Source organism: Strigops habroptila, chromosome 7 (assembly GCF_004027225.2).
Source record: "Strigops habroptila isolate Jane chromosome 7, bStrHab1.2.pri, whole genome shotgun sequence".
Taxonomy (NCBI): Eukaryota; Metazoa; Chordata; class Aves; order Psittaciformes; family Psittacidae; genus Strigops; species Strigops habroptila.
This window is the reverse complement of record NC_044283.2, coordinates 63,769,084-63,793,509: the sequence shown is the minus strand read 5'-3', so window position 1 is coordinate 63,793,509 and position 24,426 is coordinate 63,769,084. Positions and strand designations below refer to the sequence as shown.

General features: G+C 40.7%; 1 protein-coding gene across 1 annotated transcript in view; it reads left to right on the top strand.

Annotated features, from left to right (window-relative positions):
• Positions 1-1,718: 1,718 nt before the first annotated feature.
• HHIP (hedgehog interacting protein) overlaps positions 1,719-24,426 on the top strand; it is a 73,853-nt gene continuing 51,145 nt past the window's right edge. Inside the window, exons 1-4 of the mRNA XM_030493095.1 lie at positions 1,719-2,612; positions 9,570-9,765; positions 16,931-17,087; positions 17,893-18,094. Of these exons, the coding sequence (XP_030348955.1) occupies positions 2,346-2,612; positions 9,570-9,765; positions 16,931-17,087; positions 17,893-18,094 (822 nt within the window). The 5' untranslated portion in view covers positions 1,719-2,345. The remainder of the gene's footprint in view (positions 2,613-9,569; positions 9,766-16,930; positions 17,088-17,892; positions 18,095-24,426) is intronic.

Genomic DNA, 24,426 nt, shown 5'->3' with positions numbered 1-24,426 from the left:
AGCTGTTGTAGAGTAACTTCATTGCTACAGTTCTGACAGTCGGGTTACCACGGAACGAGTTCACGTATTGCAGAGCAGTATTTTTCATCTAAAACTACAAAGCAGGATGCTGTATCACAAGTGTCGTTGATACCCCAAGGTTGCCATCCTTATTTCACTCACCAGTGTGAGTGCCGGGGCCCAAGCTGTACCACAGGCCTCCCTCCTCTGTGTTGATGTAGCTCAAGCCTCGGCTGGGATCATTTCCAGCCAAATGAGAGTCCGTGGTAGGGCAAGTGGTGGTCAGGAGTTTAGGGACCACTCGCCTTCAAGAAATGCACTTAAAGGGAGAGGAAACAGTCTTTATGTCTATGCAATGATTTATCTGATGTACTGTTTGTCCATGACAAATTCCTATTTAGTTCAGTGCAGACTGTTTAAGAGCTCAAACGTAAATCTGAAGAGACTCATTTTCTTTGGTTAAAAATAAACGTGAGGCGAACAGTAACAGGCCCTAGCTGCTTTAGAAACAACACTGCTGCACATCAGGAACTCCATGCAATACTTCTTTCCCTCTTTCCCTCCTAAGGGGGTTCTTTATGCAGGAGAGCAAGCCATTTTTTCCCTCTATTTCAGGGATTAGCAGCAAGTCTGTGGTAAATACACCTCGGGGCTCTATTTGTCCAGCTGCCCTTTACCCCCCAGTCAGCAGCTGTAGCTACACCCGCACTACAGCTGCCTCTGAGGATTTCCACCCCCTCCTCTCCCTCATGGGAAGAAGCCAACACCTCGTGGCTAAGCTCTAAGTCCCTCTTCCCACCTCAGCACCCTGTAGCACCTCCTCCCCAAGGAACCTCGGTCTTTACCCTGGGCTTGCACTTTCCTCCTTCCCAAATTTGCCTCACACCGGGTTGGCCCTTCACTTTCTGGCGGCTCCTGGTCCTCCAGGTGCTTCCTTACCACCAAGCACCAGACACTCGGTTGGTCCATCGCACTCTTCCCACACACAGGTCTCCTGCTCCGCTCACCCTCCAAACCTCATTCCCTCCCTGCCATTAGCAATGGCCGCCATGACCAACCAGTCCTGCTTTGAACTTGGTTACCACAGCTGGGGTGACGAAGCGAGCGCCATTGCGCTGACAGAAACCTGCTGCACCTTTAGCAGAAGCAACGATGTCGAAGCTCCGCTCCAAAGCCACCGGGAGCTGACGGCACGTCCCGCCGCACTCCACTGTGGCCCTCGACGCCTGGAACCTTCCCTGGCATTTGGGGATGCCTCGGGGGGGCGCGGCCACGCAGACCCGAGGCAGCCCCGCTGCCAGGCTGGCCCAACGGCGGCTGCCCCCGGGCCGGGTACCTCAGCCGCCGGGGGAGCGGGACCCACCTACAGCGCTCGCCTTCCGCAGGGCACCGACGCGGCTCCACCGGTTCCCGCCGAGACAGGGCCGGCCGGGAGCGGGAAGGCTCCCGCCCCCTCCGCCGGCGCTGCGGGAGCCCCGGCTCCCGTGTCACCGGGGGAAGAGGGACGGGACGGGACGGGACACCACACCGCCGGACCCCCCGGGGCGGCCGGTGCCGGGGGAGCGCTACAGGGCGGGGCGCCGCCGCGTGCCCCCGCGCCTCACCGCGCCCCTGCGGCTCGCGCGCGCGCGCGCGCGGGCGGGCGGGTCGGGGTGGGGGGAGTTCTATGGGGGGGCGGGGGGGAGGGGGTGCGCGCGCGCGGCGCGAGTCCTCCGGGGCGCGCGGCGCCGCCGCTTCCCGCGGGGCCCCCGCGGCGGCGCGGGCGGCACGCGCGGCCGGTGCCGCCGGGTGACGTGCAGGGCGCGCGGTGGCAGCACCTCCCCGCGCGCGGCTTAAAAAGAAGAAGAAAAGAGGGAGCGAAACATGAGAGCCCTCGCGAGCCGCCGCCGGCAGCAGCAGCAGCAGCAGCCGCAGCCGCAGCGAAGGGGGCATCGCCCGGCACGGCCGCCGCCGTCCCGCCTCGGGGACACCCTTCCTATGGGACGACAAGTGAAGGGCTGCCGCCGCCCGCTGCCCGGCCCGCCCCGAGCCTCGGCGCCTCGGCGCGGCAGCGGCAGCTGCTAAACCTGTGCCGCTTGCACAACTTCGCCGGCCCCGAGCATCCCCCCGCTGCGGGCGCGGGGGCTCGTTCCCCCGCTCATTGCCTTCTCCGCGCCCGCCTTTTTGGAAGCGGGGGTGACCGAAGTGCTTTTTAATTGCCGCCGCTCTTATTCTCCTCCAGACTTTTCCCCTTCTGGGGGAGGGAGGTGGTTTCCTGAGCTGAAGTGCAAAGAGAAGTCCGTGGGATTCCCCTCCTTCTGCCCCCACCCCCCCTTTTTTGGGTGCATTCACACGCTCCCTCAGGCATGATGCTCAAGATGCTGCCGTTCAAGCTGCTGCTGGTGGCCGTGGTTCTGTGCTTCTTCGAGGGGGATGCCAAGTTTGGGGAGAGCGGCGCCCGCAGGAGAAGGTGCCTCAACGGGACCCCTCCGCGGCGGCTGAAGAAGCGCGACCGGCGGGTGCTGTCCCCGGAGGCCCCGGCTGGCGGGGAGGCGATGTGCCGCGGCCTCTACCCGCGCCTGTCCTGCTGCTCCCGCTCCGACGCGCAGGGGCTGCTGCACGCCGAGGCGAAGGTAGGCACCCCCGGGGCTGCCTCGGGCTTTCCGGGATATTTGGGACCTTATTGGGTGTTTTGGGGGTTTGGGTTGGTTTTATTTTTTTCCGCGTGGAGCCCGTGCACCAGCCGCTAACCTGCTGCGTTCCCGGGCGGGGGGGATGCAGCGGTGGGGGGCGACCGCCCGCTTCTGCCTGGGAAGTGAGGTCGAAGCAGAAACATGACACTGGTGCTGATCCATGTCCTCGGGAGTCGCGGGGAGCCCGGTTGCGGCAGAGCTGCTGCCCTGGAGGGGACGGGCGCTCCGCGGGGGGAGCGCTTTGCCAGCCGCCGACGGCTCTGCCTGGAAGTTACTTGTCCGCTGCGCCAGTTTCTGGCCCCGGCCCCGGGCTGGTCCCGGTGTGGTCCCGGGGGCCGGGCCGGGTGCAGGTACCGGTGCCGGGAAAGGTGGAGGAGCTGGAGGGGCTTCGGCTGCCGTCCGGGCACCGGCAGCAGCGGGGCTGCACACTCACTGGCGGTGCTTTCCGTTTGTTTTTTCTGGGATGACAAATCTTGTCAAGTTTGTTCCACATGTTTGGTCAGGGAGGGTTTTGGGTAGCAGTAGATGGTGCCGGTGTACCAGACCTTTGTGGTGTGCAGCCTCCTCCGGGCCCATGCACCTCTCGCGGGTACCCATACCGTTAGCTGTAGAAGCCCCCTGAAGTTTCGTTTCCCGGACCCTGGTCTAACAACTCTCCCCGATGAGCGGGTTCTCTCTCTCTCCCCCAAGGTGCCTTGACATACGTCTCTTTTCACATCACCTGGCAGCCTCCCTGCCCAATTTCAAGCTGCGGTCATGTGAAGGGAAGCACCTCCTCTTTGCTCACCGATTTCTTAACAATTGTCAGTTCTCTGCATCCTTTAGCAAGTTAAATCCTGCTTATCAGCCTGTTGCTTGGATTTTCAAAGGCGTTGGTACCTAACCCCGCAGGACCGTGTTTGATAAGCTCTGCTATGATGGACACTGTTGCATCCAGGGGTACCCTCAGGGGAGGGAAGTTGCTGAATAATGTCATTAAGAATCACTGCACGTGAAATAAACAATCAGGTGTCTTTTTATTTTTTCTTTTCTCTTTTTTTTCCTTTTTTTTTTTCTTTTTTCCTTTTTCCCCTCATCCTGTTTTAGGTTTAATTAAGAATTCCTCAGTTACAACTCTGTAGTTGTCAAGGTCTGAGAGACTCTTGGAAAACTTGTGTTTCAGTCTTGCTGGCCCAAGCATAATAAAAAAAAATACCCAGCCTGAATCGAATTTTTATGCTCAGTTCACGGTAGATTTCACTCCATTCTCATGTAAACAGCTTCTACGAATCAACATATGTGTCTGGGTGGTATCTCTCACTTTGTTTTGTAACAAAAAGCCATATTGCATCATTTAATTTGCTCAAGTCATGCAAATAGGAAAAAATCAATAGGACAAAAAGGGGTCGACTTATCCTCCTCCCCACTAAACTGCTGCCCACACACAGAGTCCTGTTGCTTATGGCAAAAGAATAACAACAACACCATTGTGTTTGTTAGTTGGTTCACTAATGGGTGAAACTGGAGAACATCATTCTCCTTCAGTCCCCAGCTCTGTCCAAATGTTCATGCCTTTTGAGGGAGCATTTGTCCTACCCCCTCTATTCCCAGATGAGTGAGAACTGTCTTACTGCAGGTTTTCAGCTGCAGATCTCTCTTTATTCATACCATATGCAGCAGCAGTTTGAGATTCAAGGCAGATATATTTCTTCATGTTGTCTAGAGACAGTGTCATTAAGCTCCTGTGTGATAATTGAATTAAACTATAAACTAACCACACACAGATAACCTGAAAGATCTAGTTGGGAAAAGAAAAAAAGGAAGGAAAGAAAGAAAGGGGAAAAAAAGAAAAAGGACTGGAAAATATGTCCTTAATTCACCCTGTTTGAATGTCTCGGTGGCATATATGCTACCAAGATTATTCAGTGCTTGGAGAGCCTTGTAGTAATTGGCTGAATGCAGTAAATTGGAAGTTGAATTTTGGTTAGTTTTCTATACACATTCGGTTGAAGGGTTTATTCTCTTCTTACTATTCCTTGAAAATATCTTTTAATTGCCTTTGTTGTTTTGATGTTTGTTTTGGTTTGAGTTTTTTTACTAAGGGTACTGAAAACCTGATATTGATGTGAGGAATTGACCATACATGTCACAGCAGCTACTTCTGAGCTGTTGAACCTGTTTTTTAAATAGAGATTACACTTTTAAACAGACATTATTTTACAGGGATTTAAAATCAGACTGTTTTCACCGAAGATGAACATTTACGAAACTCACCAATCAGCTTTATCAAATCAATATATGTTTAGAAAAAATGTTAATTTAGACTTGGCACAATGAGGTGGTCATTCCACCATAAAAGACATGGCAAACGATTATGGAACATATTTGAATGTAACTTTGCTAAACCCACATTACTGAAACTGTATTCTACTACAGTTCCAATACCAGGTTTTTTAAACTCCATCCTGTATCTACAGGATGGAGTGGCGGTGACATAAATCTGAATGCCAACTTCTTTAAAAAAAGAAAAAAAAGAATTGATCATGCTCAGCAGAGATTTTCATAAGAGCTTCTTAGTTAAGGCACCATTCTTTGAGAATTTCTCACCAACTTATTGATCTGTGTTTATAATGAAAACACTACCATTGCCTGCGGTTTGGGCAACAAAACTGGAGCTACCATGATGAGCAGATACAGCATTGCGCTGGCTCAAGTAAGATTTTTGCATCCTGTTGTTGACATTTAACTCTTTGCCTTCTAGTTTTCTGCAATGTCGCCTTGTTTACGAAGGGCTACTACATCCCAGTCAAACATTGTAATATCAGTTTTTCTAAAAGTTTCCTGACAGCCTGACAGGCAAAGAAGTCCTCTCTACCTTGGATGGTTTCACAGCCAAGGCTGTCAAGGAATGGGTGAAAAGTAATTGTTTTCAAGTGTGCCCTTTTACAATCATTTGTTTGCTCTGGCTCTTTCACGAACAAAGGCTATTGTTGAACACATCCAACTAAACAAATAACTCATCTTGGGGTCCCTTTAACAGCTGCCTTAGTACAATGATCTATTTACATATTACCCTAAAATTGAAACCGAACTCTTTAATGACATAATCCAGCACTATAATACAGAAGAAGCATATGTTCAACCCAACAGCTGAACAATCTCGTAAGCATATGATTTTTAGCCATAAATGCCTCTATATCAAATACAGCCTCATGCAATTACTTATTTCACTGTTGGGGTTTTTTTTTAATCTTAACATCAAAATTACACTGCCTTTCTCAAACTAGGTATGACAGAGTACACGAAACTGGTGACAATATTCAATGTACAGAATTTCTATCGTTTTGTCTTCTGTTTCTTCTTCTTTGCACTATTCTTTTTGTTGATAAACCAATTTAGTATGCTATGATTTCCTGCGCATTCCAGGATTTATCTTACCTTTAGTCTACCCAGTTTACTTTCATGTGGCTAGAGATTAAAGGATGATCTTACAGATGTTGTAAATTAGTCAGCAGCAGGCATAATCATTATTAGGCATGTTGCAATAAATGTTTGGAAGTTTTACATATTTTCCAGAGCACAGTTAGTTTAAACCACTGCAGTTTGATGGTTTCACATACGACTTTAAAAATTGAAGCAGGAAATTAGTTTACATTTCTTCAAAAGACCAAAGCCATTGTCAACTTTAAGGTCATTTTCAAAGTAGAGATCCAACAGAAAAAAACTTCATTCAAATAAGTATTTCAGCTTTCACTTAGAACTAGTTTAATAAACTCCAGGATAAATACATTATTGATTTACTGAAATTCAGAATAAAACGGTTGTCCTATCTCCCAGCCAGGACAGAGTTATACATCAGACCTCACACAGAGCAAATGTTACCACCCTATTTTGCTGGAGCATTCTAAAAGTTAAAAAACATTGTACTTGATTTTCAGATAATTGATTGACTCTCATTCCTTAATCTTCCGATTAGCTATTATATGACCAAGATTCATTCCAGAAATGACATGAGGGGGTGAATTCCTGTGGTTAATTCCTGGATAGCAGCTGCTCAGGGGGATTAGGATCCTTTTGTCTTAACTTTGAGGACTGAAATGTTGGCAAGCATTACTTCTCCTGTATCACCAGGCAATGTCAATTACGTTTTCCACAAGAAACAGTAAATTAGCTTTGTTACCCTGTAATTTTTTTACGTTTTTTTTTCCCTCTTCACAATGCATCCTGGAGTCTTCCAGTAGAACTGTTTTCTATCTGCATCACTGTGGAGTTAATTCAATAAACACACTGAATATTTACCTAGTAATATCTCATATTTACTTGTACTTCTAAACATTCCATCATACACAAGACAGCCTACTGCCTGAGATCAACATCTGAGGCTTTTGCAAAGCAGGTGACACTACTGAATATAGGCAAGTACTCTGAAGTCTGTAGTCATGATACACTTTCCTTTGGTGGAAACACCAAAATAGGTCATTTCATCCTTACTTTAGGGGAGCTCCCAGCTCCTTGGTGATGTAACGTTCTTAAGAAGTAGCATTTATGGATAGTGCTTTCGATCATCCCCTGTTGGCTTCAGACTTTGTTCTGTTTGACAGACAACTTGACTCGGTGATACAGGCCACTACCCATCAGAACCCCAGCAATGCAAAGTACCAAGGTCAGGATGCTGTCATGCCTTAAGAAAGTCCAGCTAAAGCAGAAGATTGACCCAGCAGTGTGGATTACTGCAAGCATATGAAGCCTGTTCTCTGCTACCTGGATTGCAATCCTAGGCAGTATTAAGTCAAGTTCAAAGTTTTAGCTACTATGTATTTTGGTTATAGTATATTGCAGTTATCATTATATTTTTAGTTCTTGGCTTCAAGGCATTTTCCCCTAGATCTACCGTATCTAGAACAACATCTGAAACTGAAGAAAGAAGACTTAGGTTAACAGTTCTGCTGCTATGGCCCAAATGAGCAATCTAGCAAAAAGAATCTAAACTTTTTCAGGAAAGAAGGGACTGGGGCTATGGAAAGAATTCAGGGCCAATGCAAATCTTTTGCCATACATGCAATGTGCAGTCAATTAATGACTGTCTTCAAGGTTTGGGGGGGGGAAAAAAAAGATGATGAACCTTTTCAAAGAGATGTAAGACAGTTACATTCCCAAGAAGGGTCTGAAGACAGCTAATAACCATGCACAGCAGATGTTAGAGACATTACTTAATTGGAGGTGCTATGAAGCTTAGGACAGTCTGAGAACAGATAGTCTAAAGAACAGAACATTTAATGCATTTAATGATCCTGGCAAAGCTGGAGGATTTCTTTTTGAAGCCGATGGCAGCACTTCCAGAATAAGGGTAGAAGCCAAATGATGTTCTCCTAATCAGTGGTCCAACCACGCCACTAAACTCAGACGGCCTTTTGACAATATATATATGGTAAGACTGAATTTTACTGGTAAGAGTTTGTCTTTTAAATTAAGGTTCCTTTAAATAGGATTTTGTGTACCTGTACAGGCCATATATTGTGTAATATTTTGAAAACTTATCTGCTTAAAACGATGGAGAGTGCATTTCTCTCAAGTGTTTGAGGTTTATGTAATTATATCCATAAATAAAATGCTGAGTTCAGAACTGTTTTATCAAAGTACTGCATCCTAAAAGAGAACTGACCTATGAGACAGCATACTCAAATGTATCAAGAGTCTTCATGCACATTTTATCAAAAGTAATTTAGATAATTCCTTTCTGTGTTATGTTGCACGGGACTGACATTGGAAAGTCCTTCTACAAATCAGCTGAGAGAGACGAACTGTAGCGAAAGTGTGGTAATATTTTCAAATGAGCTATTTACAAATAGTTACAAACTTCACAAAATATCAATATTTACCATGTTGATATTTCTTAATACAAGTGTCTCACAGACTTTGTTTATAACTGCGTAAAACAAACAACAGAAAGAACCTGAGCTTTGTTTTTGCATTGGATCAGATTTTGTCCCTTTCAACCGTGAACACATTTCCCACTACCCACCTTTGGGATGAATGATCAAAAAACAATCCACGTGGTTAACAATAGACTAACAAAGTGCACTGCATTCAAAGACTAATAAAGACAACTATGCTGTTTTCCATTATTTTTCATGATTTGATGACATTGCGCTCCTTACACTACCGTGTTTACTTAAACACATCACCAGTCGTGGTTTCGTGCTTCTTCAAGTGTGCATATATGCATAATATATGCTCTTTTTTCAGGGCAAAGTTACAGTTTCAAATTCTACTTTTTCACTTATAAAAAGAAATATTTGAAAACATACAGCTTTTCCCGCCTCCAAGTAGTTTGCATGAGAGAGAGCAAAAAGCAGAGCAGCATTTAAAGATGAAAACCCAAGGCACCTGCTGAACTCCGCAGCAGTTGTTTCAGTAACCAAAATGCAAGATGCACCTATGTAACAAATACCTAGATATGGTTTTCCTGGTGTGTTTTGATGGTAGAATTTTGATTTTTAGTCTCTAAATATTTGAATAGGTCACCTTACAAGTTAGGTTTTTAAGTATTTCTCGTAAGAGAAGTGGGCAAAAGGCCTGCTCATGTACCTCCTCCTTATATAAATGATTCCTCTAGCTCAGAGATTGCCTATGTGATTAAGAGATTGCAGGCGTGAGTCCATAAAATAACTTGAGTACTATGATTCTTATCTGAGAAAGAGAAGCAAGCACTTAAAATCTCACTGTACTAATGGCATATTGCACATTTCATCGTAATAATTTTTGCACTTCCAGAACAGTGACATGAAACATGATGCATTTATACTAACTCTATTGGCTCCACTAGCATTATTTATTACATTAGATTGTGCAATCTTTTTTTGTGTAAGATGGAGAAACAGGTCATATGCTTATTTGTCTCTGGTTTGTGGCTTGCAGATACTTTCTGTTACCAACAACACAGAATGTGCGAAGCTACTGGAGGAAATCAAGTGTGCACACTGCTCACCTCACGCTCAGAACTTATTCCACTCACCTGAGAAAGGAGAAACGCCTGAAAGAGAACTAACTCTTCCCTACCTGTGCAAAGACTATTGTAAAGAATTCTATTATACTTGCAGAGGTCACATACCAGGTAAAACCTATAACCAACTATGGGGTTAAAGGATGTCTGTTTTGAAGTGTTGATATGGCCTGAGCAGTTATAGATCCAGTTCTTCACTAGGTAAAATCCCCATTGATATCATGGGGGGATTTTGCCCAGCCAAAGACAGAATATCTCAGGGACTTCACAGTGGATCTTATGTAGTGAGATGAATATTTTGAGCACTTTCTTGCCACCTTCCTATTAAACTCTCCATGAAACACAGGATTGTTTGTTGTCAGAAGCACCTGAAACCATTACCTCTGCTGTATTATGTTCTACTGCTGTGTTCATTCAAATCACGTAAACAAGCATTTGGCCATCCAAAAGGCTATACTAAATGTTAGATAGCTTTAAAATGCAAGAAATAAAGGATGCTGGCTGTTTGCTGTAGACTAAAAGCTGATAAGTGAAGTGTTTTTTCTGGTTTTGTTATCCTAGAAACTGATGTTTTTTCTACAGAGTTTAAAGCCCATTGAAATCAAAGGGAGCTATTCGATAGACTTCTGTGATCTTTGAATCACTTTTAACATGCTGTTAACAACCAAATTCTTAACTAACCTGATACTTCCTCACTGTAGTCAGCAGAGTTAGCTAGACCTAACCAAAACCAGAATTTGACCCGTGTTGTCTAAGGCCATCAACAAACGAGTACTATCACTTGTAACTATATCAACAAAATAACCACAGAAGATGGTTCTTTTAGAAACACTGTTTTTAATACACTATTCTATTAAATAACATCTTTGGTATTCTCAATAGTAAATTATTTATATGTTTAAGTCTGTCATTTTTAAACTATGCTTTTTTCCCTGTCCAAACACTACTTAGAAATAATGCCACACAGGAGAAAATAATTAAACTGGTTAAGATTTTTTTTTTCACTAGCAACACAGACTGGAAAAAAGAGTTGATAGCAATATGAAAAATGAATTTGTGAATAGTCATTTTTGACATATGAACACAGCTTTGTGATGTAATATAAACATGTTTGGGTAAAGGGGATAGTTTAAGTGGATGGGATTCGGAGGAGGGTTTTTTAATTGCGTGTGTACACTGTGTACTTGTTTTCTCTGAAATCCCAAGAGTGCAGAGATTTTTTGCCGTGTTCTTTTATTGACTTGAGAAAACATTTTGAATTGACTTACTTTTTCCTTTACTGTGGTTTAACATGTATCTCAACCCATTCAAATATGAAAATATTATTATTGTCTTTATAAACTAAGTGATGTTTCTAAGGCTTTCTTAAACCAGCTGTTTCTTGCTCTTTATCACATTCCCCAAAGCAAAGCAGCACAGATCATAGTTGCCAAGACTGCCTGCTGAACAGCGATAACAGATTAGATATTCTAAATGTTTGGCCCATATAAGAAGTCACCACAAAGATTTTTTTTGACATGAGTTTGTAGCTGGTACAAATGATGAGCATATTCTGCAGAGCAAGTCCCTCTTAGTTGTTTTATGAAATTCTGTGTTTATGAGAAACAATTTAATTGGAAAAAGTGAAAGAGGGAAAAGGGAGAAAGAAAGAGGAGGTGGAGGGAGGGAGAGAGAATGAGAAAGGGCTCAGCAGCACAGGAGCTATAGCCACAGGAACCTTACTCCTCAGATCAACATATGTGGTGACGAATGACAAATTTATTTTTCTACAAAGTTTGTGTATATGTAAAACTGCTGAAGTGCATCAAGATGTCAAGTGCTTTTTGTGACCACCCAGGTTGCCTTGAAAGATAACCAGATGAAAGCATAACTCTAGAACTGGGCAGAGCACAGTGCTTTGCAGGAAAAGAGCTTACATTGCTTTAGCGTCAGTTAAAATAGGATTATTCCTACATCAATCAGATGCTAATAATCATTCTAAATACTTGTTCTGAAAGTAGGTTGTACTAACAAAAAGTTGTTGTATACTTACACCCACCAACAGGGTTAATTTGGTGATTCGACTGGTACATATGGTTGTTGATACCTATACTAGGATTTCCTGAAGGTATTAATTAAGATTCAGGTCACCCTTTTTGAGAAGATGGCCTGTAGAATTTTAATATAGTTTAATAGTCTTACACATTCTAAAATGCAAATAATTAAAATAGCAACTTATTTGGGTTTTCTATTTTACTTGTGAGACCCATGTAGCCATAATAATATTTACTGCAAAAGAAAGAAAAAACCAGAAAATGTGGAAGCTGTGTTTTCAGCTTAGCCTGGAGGACTAAACAAAGAGTTGGAAATTAACAGGCCCCCAAACCCAAGGTCTCTGGCAGCGATTCAGAGTGCATTTGTTAAAAAGTGAAATAATTACTCTTCCTCCATTAGGGAGTGCTAATTGTTTCTGAATGCCAATACAAAGGAGTTCAAGGAAATTACTGACTGCAAAAATAATTTTATCCCTAAAGTCCTGCACAGATGAGAAATATTATTAGTGATTTAAGATAGCAAGCATCTTTTCTGGAATTGAAAATTCAGCGGTACCTATTAGCCAAGAAGACTGGGGACTTCTACATCAGGGTTTTTTCTTGAGTTAGCTCCAGAAATTCATTTATTGTTCGGTCTCTTTTGGCAAAGTTGAAAACTCTGACAGATCCTTGGTTAACTTTTTTGAAGACAGCAGTTTACCCACCAGTTCTGGCTTTTATCAGAACTTCCGTTGGCTTCTTTAGGAATATTCAAAGAAAAAGCGGACCCGATTCTTTATTCAAGCAGAATTATAACAATAATTAAGATTCTGTGGATATGTTAACGCAAAAGGGTGTAATATTTCACAATGTCTATGAGATTAGAACTTCCCTGCTTCATCCCAGGTGACTGTTCTCATTACTTCTCATCTGATCTTTATTGTAAGCTTCAGTTTAAGTGATTACTAATGGAGACACTGGAGTGAAGCGACTTAATGAAATATCTTCAATCAATGTGAATTTTAAGTTTTCCAAGGTTATAAGAGAAGACTTTTTATTATTAATATAGCTAGTAAAGAAAGGCATGGCTGATTCTCTCTTTAGGCATGAGCAGAAACTTGATCCATGTCAGTGGAAGTGACATATTCTAACCACAGTCCCAGCGCGTTCTGCCACCCAAGGACGTTGGACAGATTTTGAACTATGTGCTCTCCATCACTTTCATTTGAAGAAATGGGTTCCAGACGATTGTGGGTGAATTCAGGTGCAGGCCCAGGTCTGAATCCAGGCATTACCAGAATAGATGCTTGATAAGAATTTCTAAATGCCAGAGGCACCCCAGCCCAAAATGCTGGAAATCTAAGAAATTCTGCAAGTCACACAACACTTCCAGAAGTTCTAACATAGTCAACTAATAGTCACAGACAACATGGTCAACCTGCAGAGATATAGTAGTGGCTCATAATGATGCTGCTGCTAACAAGAGCATCGAGGGGATTAACCCCGGCACTGTGTGTATGCAGGTATATGCAATGGGTGAGTATGAGAAGAGGGCCACTAGTCACTTGAAAACCAGTAGGAAATGATGTGAGCTTACTACACTGAACTTATGACATTTTGAAATTATCAGTCTGGTACCACCTCTTCGATTTAGTTGTCACTGAGAGCTGAGAAGAGTGAGGAGAATGTGGGTTTTGTGAAAAAATTCACATCTAGCTGTCAAAAGTGCAAATTGGAAAAAAAACCCCCAACCCAATCAAACCAGGAAAATGCTGCTTTTACACAATACTGAACTATATGCTCAAGGTTGTAGCAGGAATAAGGCAGGTGAGCCTGACCTCCAGATGCTCTCTAAGCCAATGTAGGTCTACTCAGATGAGTAGATGATACTCAATCCTGTGTGCAGTGCAAACAAGGAAGGGAGTGAATACGAACTTGACTTGCTGTGAAGACCGGGACAAATGCTATCACATTTGAGCTGTGTATCAAAGAGGTGGGGGTGGGATGGGGTGTGTGGGTAAACAGGGAATCCAGTGAAGTGAAATTTGGTGAAGGTAGGATAGGAAGGAAGATAGAGTGTGAAGAATAACTGACTGCAAATAAGAGTGGAGAGAGGAGGTCAGGATCAGCTGAGAGCAGTTTTCCTTTGAAAAGGCTTGAAATGATGCAACCTATTCTGACAGTTTTTAATAAAGGTGAATGCAGAAAGCCTTCAGTGTAAGCCTGCCTAAGTGGAAAGTCTGTAGTTTGATTCTTTTTTGCAAGACAGAAAGTTTTAAAAGCATAGAAATGCAAGCCTGTGCAAAATCAATTAAACTTCATGTTTAATCTTCCTTTGTGATTTCAGTTTTCTTGGTTAACACGGGCACAGCTCTGTCAACACACAGCTGGCATGAAATTTGTAATGATATGTATGAGTCTTTTAAAATAAAGTAATAAATACAGAAATTCACACAGGACCAAATGTTGCAGTCCTTATTAGGCATAGTTCTCATAGAAGACAGTGACAGAGCTGTATTTGAATAAACTCAGACTGAGCAAAATGGCCTTTCTTTTTTCTCCAAACAATTCTAGTGCTTAGGGGCACTTGTCAGGGACCATTCTTCTGGACACTGTACAAACCCTGAACAAAATGGCAAACTCTACACTAAAGACCCTAGAATTTTAGCACGATAAAGAGAACATTAAATGGCTACAAGCAGATAGGAAAGTAGAAGCAAATGTTTTTCTGTCTTCGGTGATGCTGTTAGTATGTCGAATCTAGCCTATATAACACAAGCAGTTTTATTTTTATTTGGTAAATTACTGTGTTTTTTATAGGACAAAATTCCATCCCTAATACACAGGTGAAACTGTATTTACAGTATTTACAGTTTCACCCCACTTTTTATGAGCATTTCTAAGGAAAATGAACATAAGCCGTCTCCTTTGTTGGAACCTGCTGAGGGGTTTCCTAAATAGCAAAAGGCAACTGCTGTGCAACATGTACTTCAGTGCATGATAAAATATTTCATGAGGAAAAGGGCTTAGTCTTACATGTAAGATACGGCATTGCATAAGGCGTTAGTCAAGTGAGGTTTGCATCTGATTGTTATTTGAAATTAACATGTACTGAGTAGACAATACAATCATAGTGTGCTCTCAGTTTTTCTGACTAAAGATAACACTCAAGCCAAGAGTAGTTTATCTTTAGTAAATAGTAGATGTTATACTTGAAAAATTCTAGAAATCATTAGAAATTGCACACCTCTAATTTGCTATTGCATTTTCTTGAATGACCCACTGTGCTTAGAGAAATAAATTTTCGAGGACAAAACTGTATGTTCTTAAGTCAAATAATTCAACAGTAAGATTTTAGATTACTTTTGACTTTGGCATTGTACCTACAAGCCTTGGAATACTACTCCATGATTATATCAGAGTTCCTCTCCAGTTGTTCCACTTGAAATTATATCTCCCATTTTCTCCAAATAACTACTATAAATTAAAACCAGCTCCTCAGAGATGATATTTACTGAAGCTCCAAATCATGGTAATTAAACTTTTACACCATAACACACTACCATGTGTTTCCAGATATTATGTTATAGAAACCAAAGGCAGGCTTTGTCATGTTATTTTTCCAACATTTTTCAAGGAAGATGCATATGAAAAGGAGTATAGTTGGGTGGGAAAGGCTTTCCACCCCACAAAAATTCTGGGATCTAAAAAATTTTCCTATTCCACATAAGGAAGAAATTGAACTCTTTCGAAATTTTCCATGAAGAAAGCCACAGAGAGACCACCCCAGGATAGCTAATAAAGTCGTTGTTAGGACATTTACTTGGGAAATGGGAGACTTAGGGTCAAGCTCTTGCCTGACAGATGAGGGACATTGACCTGAATATTCCTCTTCCTAATGAAACACCCTAATTACAAGACATTGGAGTATAGTGATATGAGGTTTGCTGTCTGTTTCTCTTTTTCATTTAGACCAGAAGGTTGAGTTTGGACCAGAAACATCCTGTTAACCAAAATTTTGTCGAAACTGATAATGTTTCTGAAAAAGCTTTTCGTTTAAGAAATTGGCATTTTTCAATGCAACACAGCTGTCCCTGATCAGCTCTTATTGTATGTTGTAAGCCAGAGGTTTTATAGCCAAGATCTATGGATTACTGCCTTATTCATGAGTGGTAAAGCCATGCATAAATTAGGCCTCTAATTCCAATTAAGTGCTAATTCCGGGTATCCTGTGAGTTATGTCCTGGACCATACTACATCCTAACACAGTATGCCAATAATGCAAAGAGGAATGAAGGTAACTTAAGACATACTATCTTAACAATGTTTTATTAGAATAGTAAATGTATAACTAGCCAAATTCTGTCTTCTCAGATTTAATACTAATAATTAAAAACTGGATAGAAATTACTAGAAATAAGTTTGTGGACAGAAATAGGTATTTCTGCTGTCATTAAACATAGTGTAATATCAGTATAAAGGCTCTCATTTTATGAACTTCTTGTTGCCCTGGGTCTCAAAACTCCTTCCCATTTTAACCTAAAACCTAAAGACCACCTTTCATCCAGCCAGCTTAAAGCCAACTCCAATGCAGCATGAAACATAGCACCCTTTTCAGGGGATGGGGCTGAGGAAGCAGACATTGCCATGGGGCACTGTGTTCACCCACTCTAGTGCTGGGACTCGACCAGAGGCCAACTGCATGTCAACACAGTGCAGTTTTCACCAGTACTTCTCACTTTCTGAGACAACTAATAATTTACCTCTCCGACTGATTTCCTTTGCTGCCAGCATTCCACAAAGTGTTTACTGCACGTCATTTACTGAAGTCTTTACTGAAATTTTTACTACTCAAAGCCACTTTAGAAAAAAGGAGGTTAAATGAAAGCTGCTCAATCTATTTTACAGCTGATAAGACACTTAGTAGGGTTAAAAATCAGGGAAAAGTGTATCACAGCCTCAACTTTGAACTTTGTCTCTTAATATTTTAATAAGTGAACTGTAGTGTCATTTTGAATGAATTGGTATTTTTATTTAAGCACACTGAAAATAAGGCTTAATACAAATACGGATGAATAAACTATAAAAGGTAATCTACTCAGTTTGTATTTATTCCGAGCAGGCCTTTTTTGCAGATAGCACTTTGTTTAAAATTACTTCCTTTTTTCATTCAATATATAATCTATTTAAAGATTAGCTTGATGGCACAAAACTGCAGACATGACAACACACTAAATATTTGTATGCTCTTTTGCATTTTGAAGGTTTTCTCCAAACTACAGCTGATGACTTTTGCTTTTACTATGCAAGAAAGGATGGTGGTGTATGCTTCCCAGATTTTCCAAGAAAACAAGTGCGAGGGCCAGCTTCTAACTCCCTGGACCACATGGAAGAATATGACAAAGAGGAAGAGATCAGCAGGTTCATAAAGATAAATGCTGTTTAATCTGAAAAAAAAACCCTAGCAAAGCCTGTGGTTTTCACAGTGAAACAGCTCAGTGTGTGCTTATGCTCAGCAGCTGTGTTTTCCAGATGTTACTTTCTTTCGCTGCCGTTAGCGTACGTCAAAGAGAAAGTTACGTTAGCTTCAATATTTCAGTACCATTTGATATTTGCGTTGCTGAAAAGGTGTTAGAATCCTGGTCTGATCCACCCTGTGGATCTTGGTTATGGTCCACCCTCGGGATCGTATGTAGTTCTAGGAAGTCATTTCTACCTGAATTTAATATTACTAAACAACTATGATAAGTTTATTAATAAAATATTTATTTCACAACTTTCAATTTATTTCATTCATTAATTTTAGTCGTGAAAATAATTAAATTAGATTGTCCCATCATAAGCCATTATTTTTAAATGGGGTTTAGAAGCCAAATTTTATGAAATTGCTGGAATTTACTGTGTTTATTGTACGGTAGAAATTTTGTGTTTACAAATTGTTCTCCTTTTTTTTACCAATTTTTTTCTCTCCTATTCCTCTACGTTTCAGATATGATGAATTGATTTTCTCTTTCTTGTATAGAAACCAAATTTTGCTCAAGTGAAGTTCAGATTGATTTTCAGTATTACCTACTTGCATACATTTAGGGAAATAATTTACTGTGGATCATATAACTGTGATTTTAATATCACTGCAGAACAATCATTTTATCTTTTAAGGGACATTGTTGTGTCATAGTTACAAGAAAGAAGAAATTTCTCACTTTTTTTTTTATTTTTTTTTTAGAAAACACAAGCACAACTGCTTCTGTATCCAGGAGGTTGTGAGTGGACTGAGGCAGCCTGTTGGAGCCGTACATTGTGGGGATGGATCCCATCGCCTCTTTATTCTTGAGAAAGAAGGATATGTGAAGATTTTCAGTCCTGAAGGAGACATACTCAAGGAACCTTTTTTGGATATACACAAGCTTGTTCAAAGTGGAATAAAGGTTGGATTTTATACTTATCTCTACCTGTTTATAATTTAGCCTGTATATGGGGAAAAAGGGAAGAAACATTTTTCAGAAATTATTTAAATTTAAATAATGAGAAAGGAGAATAATGACAACAGTCACTACGGTTCTGTCTGGCAAAGAAGTGAAAACTTCCTTTTTTTGGGGAGGGAAAACATAGCATCTTATACCTGTCATCACCTTTTTCTGTTTCACTTCATTTTTTCCTCATTTTAAATTCAGAAGAAACTATCCGACACCAGCATCCCACAGCATTATCTTTATATTTTCATTCTTTGAGCTCATTTCCATCCCACTGAATTCAGCCGAGTTTTGCTGTGATTCCAGTGGGAGCAAGTTTGGCTCAGGGCCTCCCCTGATCTGCAGGTGCTCATCAATGCCCTGGCAGCTGGACACAGGAGGGGGCCTGGAAGTGCTCAGGGACCCCCAGGAGAGGGGCAGTGGTGCTCTCTCCCTCTTGGCTCAACCCCAAATGTAGCACAAGCTGCCTTGGCGGGAGGCTGCTTTAAACCAGCATGTATTTGAGAGTTTAATGGTCAGGGGAGTGAATGGTGAATGGGCACTGATGGGAATACATTGGAGGGTGGAGGTAAGAAATTACATCTAGACATGGGGTAAGTACTAATGGAAAACTTGTAAGTCTATTGGGGAATATTTTACTTTGAAAATGTCTTAAGCATTGTTCCATGTTGATTCCTTGTCACATTTTAGAGTGGTAATCCAAGTAAAATCAGATACATAAAGCAAATCTAAATTGCAATCAGGTTTTGTCTAGAACAGTCAGGACTATATAACATAAAGCCATCATGGATGAAAGATATATTGACATACTCTTGACAGAGTAATCTTAGATAATAATTGTGACAAACTGTATTGATTTAAAATACATAGCACATGCTAACTAATTATTTTGTGTTTCAGCTATAACGGCAGTAAGCCAATTAAGATAGTCTTTTCTGAGAGGAAATGTCAGAGGTTTGTAGTTTGTGTTGAAAGAGAGAGAGAAATTAAATGTATTACACCTTTTTCAGGAAAAGAACCAATTTATATGATTCTGTGATTTGCTGAACACTTCCCTTTCTGCCTCCATAGGTAACCATTATGTTCAAGATACCAAAACAGAAGGGACTTATTAGGGGATTTTTGAACATCAGTCTAAGGCTGTTTCATATTTCTTAACTGAAAATTCTGATAGTTTGTACTTGTGAAAAACCGACACTGAAACTTTCCCCAGAACTGCTATTGGTCCAAACAAACCTTCCTTGAGGAAACTTTTACAGCTGGAACTTAGAGGAAAGGCTAAAGAGAAAACTGATTTTCCATGCTTCTGAATAGGCAATAGCCAACTTGATAAGACTCTCAACAGCTACCCTCAGATTCAGATTCGACTTTTAGTTCTGTTTCAAATCAGTCACTTGATCTTTTTAGTCTTTACTACCCTAACCATCATTTAATACTCTAATCTGGATCTGTTTCAACTATAACATTTTGTGTAAATAATTTGATGTTCTGTAAGCTAGAAAGTCTAATTCAATTTCCTGAGATAACAGTCCAGTGACTGTTGGATAATTGTATTGCAGTGTTTAATACAGGCTGGCAAGAACGGAGGCTTTATATACTTCACAGGTAAGGAGAAAGGGAATGTGCCTAGAAGCAATACTCCAGCTCTTAAATAGAAAGGGGAAAGAATTTGAGGAATGAGTACATTATATAAAATAATAAATAAATAGAATAAAACAAACCCCATAGAATCCAAATGGTAGTTTTAAAACAAAGGTTCTTAAACATGTTTATGCTTATCTGCTGCAGTCTGATTCCTGTAATCATTGTTCCTGGTCCTTTACCTACAAGGATGGAAGATCACTGTGACAATGGTAGCAATTATTCCATCAAAATAGACTACTTAAAGTGTATTTGTTTTACTCACCTGTATACACTTTGAAATTAGAAATCAGAGAGAATGGAGAATATTGTGTGGATAGACAATTTTCCAGCAGGCAGTGCAGTCAGTGTACAGCCAGCAATTAAAAAAAACCCTATAACAAATCACTATCTAAACCACTGCATCCACATGCAGAATGTGAGAATTGCTGAACGTGTCCTCTGTCCTAACTCAAGAAATGCTGTAGCGTCAGGTGGATGAATTTGTATGTATAGCTTTTGCTCAATGTGCCTGATTCTTCTCATATAGCGGTGTAAGTGAAAAAGTAAAATGAAATCAATAAATACTCAGTTGTCCCTGATCAAACATATGTTCCAGTGAAGCGTTTAGCCAAGGTAACATGTTGCCTTGAGTCCTCTGTTCATTTTACACAGATTCATAGATGTTAACCCAAATATCTGGTCAATTCCTGTAGAACATCACCCATATAATGGTATTCTTGAATTAACATAGCTTTCTTAATTGAAATAAACAAAACCTGTTCACCTCTTTTCTGACCTTGGAGCAATAGTAGCAAGAAAAGGCAAACAACTATTTTTCCCTAAAAATAATACTCTCTCTTATAACCATGTGTCTGAAAACAGCAGTTTCTGTTATTTTTTTTGTCTGTATCTGAAATACAAACCAAATACTTAACTCTAGTGACAATAGTAAAAATACTTTTTCAAACTTTATAGACATATGGTGTATCCAGTAAATAATAGTTATGCAGCTGTGGTTGAATGAAAGGTAATTTAAATTGATGCCTCTGAAAAGTGTTTTGGGCAGCTATCCCAATAAGATATTTTTAATGCTGATAGATGGAGTAAAATAGTGGTGGCTGATTTTCTCTTCTTTTTCATATGTAAAGGGGAAATTTAGGAGTGATAAAATCATTATATTGTCACAAAGCAGCCAATCAGTTGCATGATGATTTTCCAAAGAATATACTTAAAACTTTCTTGAGGCTGTTATAACCAAGAAACAGAAGTGACATATTTCCTTCATAAAAATATAGTCCTGGGCTGTAGTTCTGATCTCACTAATATCGTTTTGCTCATCACAGCACTGGCAGTCAGATAAGGAGGAAAGCAGTATACAAAAACAGAGGAAGAGGGGTGACTGCATTATATAGCAGTCAGCCACGATATCCTCCTAAAAAGATGCTGTTTTGTTCCTCTGATGGAACTAATGGTCCCTGTGTTGATGAAATTCATTTGGAGCCCCTAACATTGCTGTGAGTGAGTTCATAGGGCTTCATCACTGGTCCTGATCACCTAAGCACATAAACAGGATTATCTGGAGTTGCTTCTTGTCAGTCTGTGGATATAAATAGAAATTAAGAAGAGTGGTACAACCTGATGCATATGTTTTATTGGTCTATTGGCTTTTAATGTTAAGTAAAGTCACTGAGGTCTCTTCTTGAAAATTGTTGCTGCAGTAAAATCTATTTAAAGTTATGTGATTTAATTTTAAGGCGTTCAAATGAAAGATCAGTGACAATTTTATATGTTGACAGTATCTCAGAAGGAATTAGCACAAGCATGTAGAAGTATTTCATAACAGAGAGATGCTATGAATGGATGATGGTAGCCTGTGCTTCCTGGAGGCCTACTCAAGAGAAAATTAGATGCAGGATTTCCGAAAAACAACCAAAACTCTGAAGAGCGTAAGAAACAGTTTTTCTCTGAACATTTCCCAATGTCTCATCCTCTTCAACAGCACAGTTAGCAGGAATGCTTTTCTCATCTTCTATGTTTTAACTTAGTTGTTGGAAGCCATTTATAGATTTTAATGAAGAAGTTGCTAATTCAACATCTGTGGCACTCTTCAATGTATTTTGTGTCACACTGGCTACAGAAGTATTGTAGTATGTGTGGATGTTTTGGGCACTTGACCAAGTCCCTCCTGCCACTGTTAGTCTTTACTTCCGTATCTCAAGAATGTGGTGAAAAGAAGGAAGCTGTGAACCTCAGTCTTGCCCAAAAGTTGCATGAAGACATGAGTGAGACATGCACCTCAAATGTAAGACATGCACCTGGGCTCAACTATTTAGGAGTATATAGCCCACTGTAGTGGAGAAAATACTTATTCCATCACCTGTGCCATTAATATTACATGTGGCATGTATGTAGAAGAAAAGAATAAGCATTTACTAGAAAAAAACCCCACTAAAAGTCTGCAGCCCTGTTCTGGTGATTTACTGCTCCATTATGTTGTGGTGAAGAGAGTTGTTAGTTACAGAGCAATATTTTACAGTTTTTCCTTCAAAGTTATGTAGCAAGGACACTTTTTTGATGAAAATATTAGTACCCATGTAGATGTATCAGTGCTGAATCTGTTATTATTACATCAGTCACCTTATACACAAGATTGTATCTAACTTACAGAAAAATGCTGAATGGCCAAGCTGTTCTCCAAACTTCCTTACTCCTCTGGCTGTATTTTATCTTATTAACTGTATTATTTCCTAAGATTTGGAAACCTTTAGATTAGTACCAGCCAGCATTAAATGTAGCACAACCTATTACATCAGTTTTCACTCACTCTCTTGTCTCCAGAGTCCAAAAGCAGGTATTGGTCTAAATTATATTGGTCCAAAATATATTGTTTGGAAGGGAAGGCATATAGGTATGATTTGGCAACAACAAAAAAGGAAGAGCCTACCATTTCTCTTGGGAGTTAAATGCTATAATCAGCTTTCAGAATTCTTTCTGAAAAACTAAGTAGCTCTGGGGCTAAAACTATTAGTCCTTAAATCATTTTTGCAGTCCTTCCCTACAATCATTCAACTTCCCAACATCCTTTTAAAATGAAGGACCTCAGAACTGTACGAAGTAGCCAAATTTACATCTTACTACTGCCAATGGTAAAATCAAGTCCCTGTAGTCACATGGTAGTTTTCTACTTATAAATCCACAAACTGAATTAGCTCATTAGGTATGGAACTGCAGTTGGGCTTCATGTTCTGTTGCTTGTCATCTCTGATCCTTAAAGTATTTCCAGTTTCTTGCTACTTTTTTTGATTGTGACCAAGCTCTGGTATGGCGCTGGTGCGGCTCTGGTGCGTATCTGCTGACTACAGGGTCATAAATTGTGCAGCCAGCAAGAATGGTTGCATTCTGTTGCACTTTGCCCCACACAGTGCCCAGAGTATAATTCCCTACAAAATAAGTATCCTTAAAACTGCTGTTATGGAATTACCGTTGTACTTGCGTAGAGATTTTTGAGCTAGTGGTAAAATATTCTTAGTACATCTCATGGGAATATTGTGATAAAGGGCAAAGCCTCTGAGGAAGGAAAGGGCAGGGCAGGGGAGGGAAGGGAAAAAGGACAGAAAATCTCAAAAGAAGTAGTACTGGAGATCACTGTTAAGAATATATGAGTTAGACTCCTTGACCTCTGTCACCTGCTTCTTCACTCTAAAGACTACAGTTTTCCTTTCCAGAAACAAATTCTGACAGAAACTTCCCCTAAATCCTAAGCCATAATCACCTTTTTATTTCACCTTATTTGCAAGTTAATCAGTAGGACTAGTTTCTGTGGGTTTTTTAATTCCCAAAGGATTTAAAATGCTATATTCCTACATAATTTCTTGTAAATATTTTAACAGCCAACTCTCTTTGCAGTGAAAAAGAAACAGAACTATCTGACAACAATTATTTTAAGTGTATGCACAGCAAATTTCCAAGTAATAGTCTTAAGAAGAGTTAAAAGTTAGATATATTCCATACTGCATGTTGGTTAGTTTTTATATCAGAGCACAAATCTTATTCATGAGTGATCCAGTGATTCAGGTAGGAATCTTCTGTGATGCCATGAAGAGTGCTGTGGAACATAGCAATTCGTACATTCAGTATAAGACTATGAACACAGACTGTTAGGTATTAAAAATGCTAACTATGCTGCTATGCAGTTATTCCAGAGTGTCTCAGAGTCAAATGAGCACCTTGTCATCACAAGCACCCTTTTTGTAGGAATGCAGGCTTAGTAGTGAGGCTTCTGCTATGCCTTCATGTTTGTATCATGACAGAACATTTAATCACACGGATACATATTGCTCAGATCATTCAAGATAAAATACAAATTAAAAAAATGAAAACATACCACTACGCCTTGCACTGGCACAGCATGTTTCAAGGGGCAGCCCTTGCAGTGAGGAGTACTGCTGCAGAAAACTATAAGAAACCAGCAATAAAAATCTATTTAAACCTTAGTGTGTTAATAGAATCAGATTATGTTATTTGCTGAATTGTATGCTCGGATCTATCGCTGGTAAAACTTCTCATATATATTCCTCTTGACAGTAGATTTGGTTTTGCGTCATGTTGATGTACAGACGTAAGTAACGCATACAATGTCCATCAATACCCACAGGATTTATGTT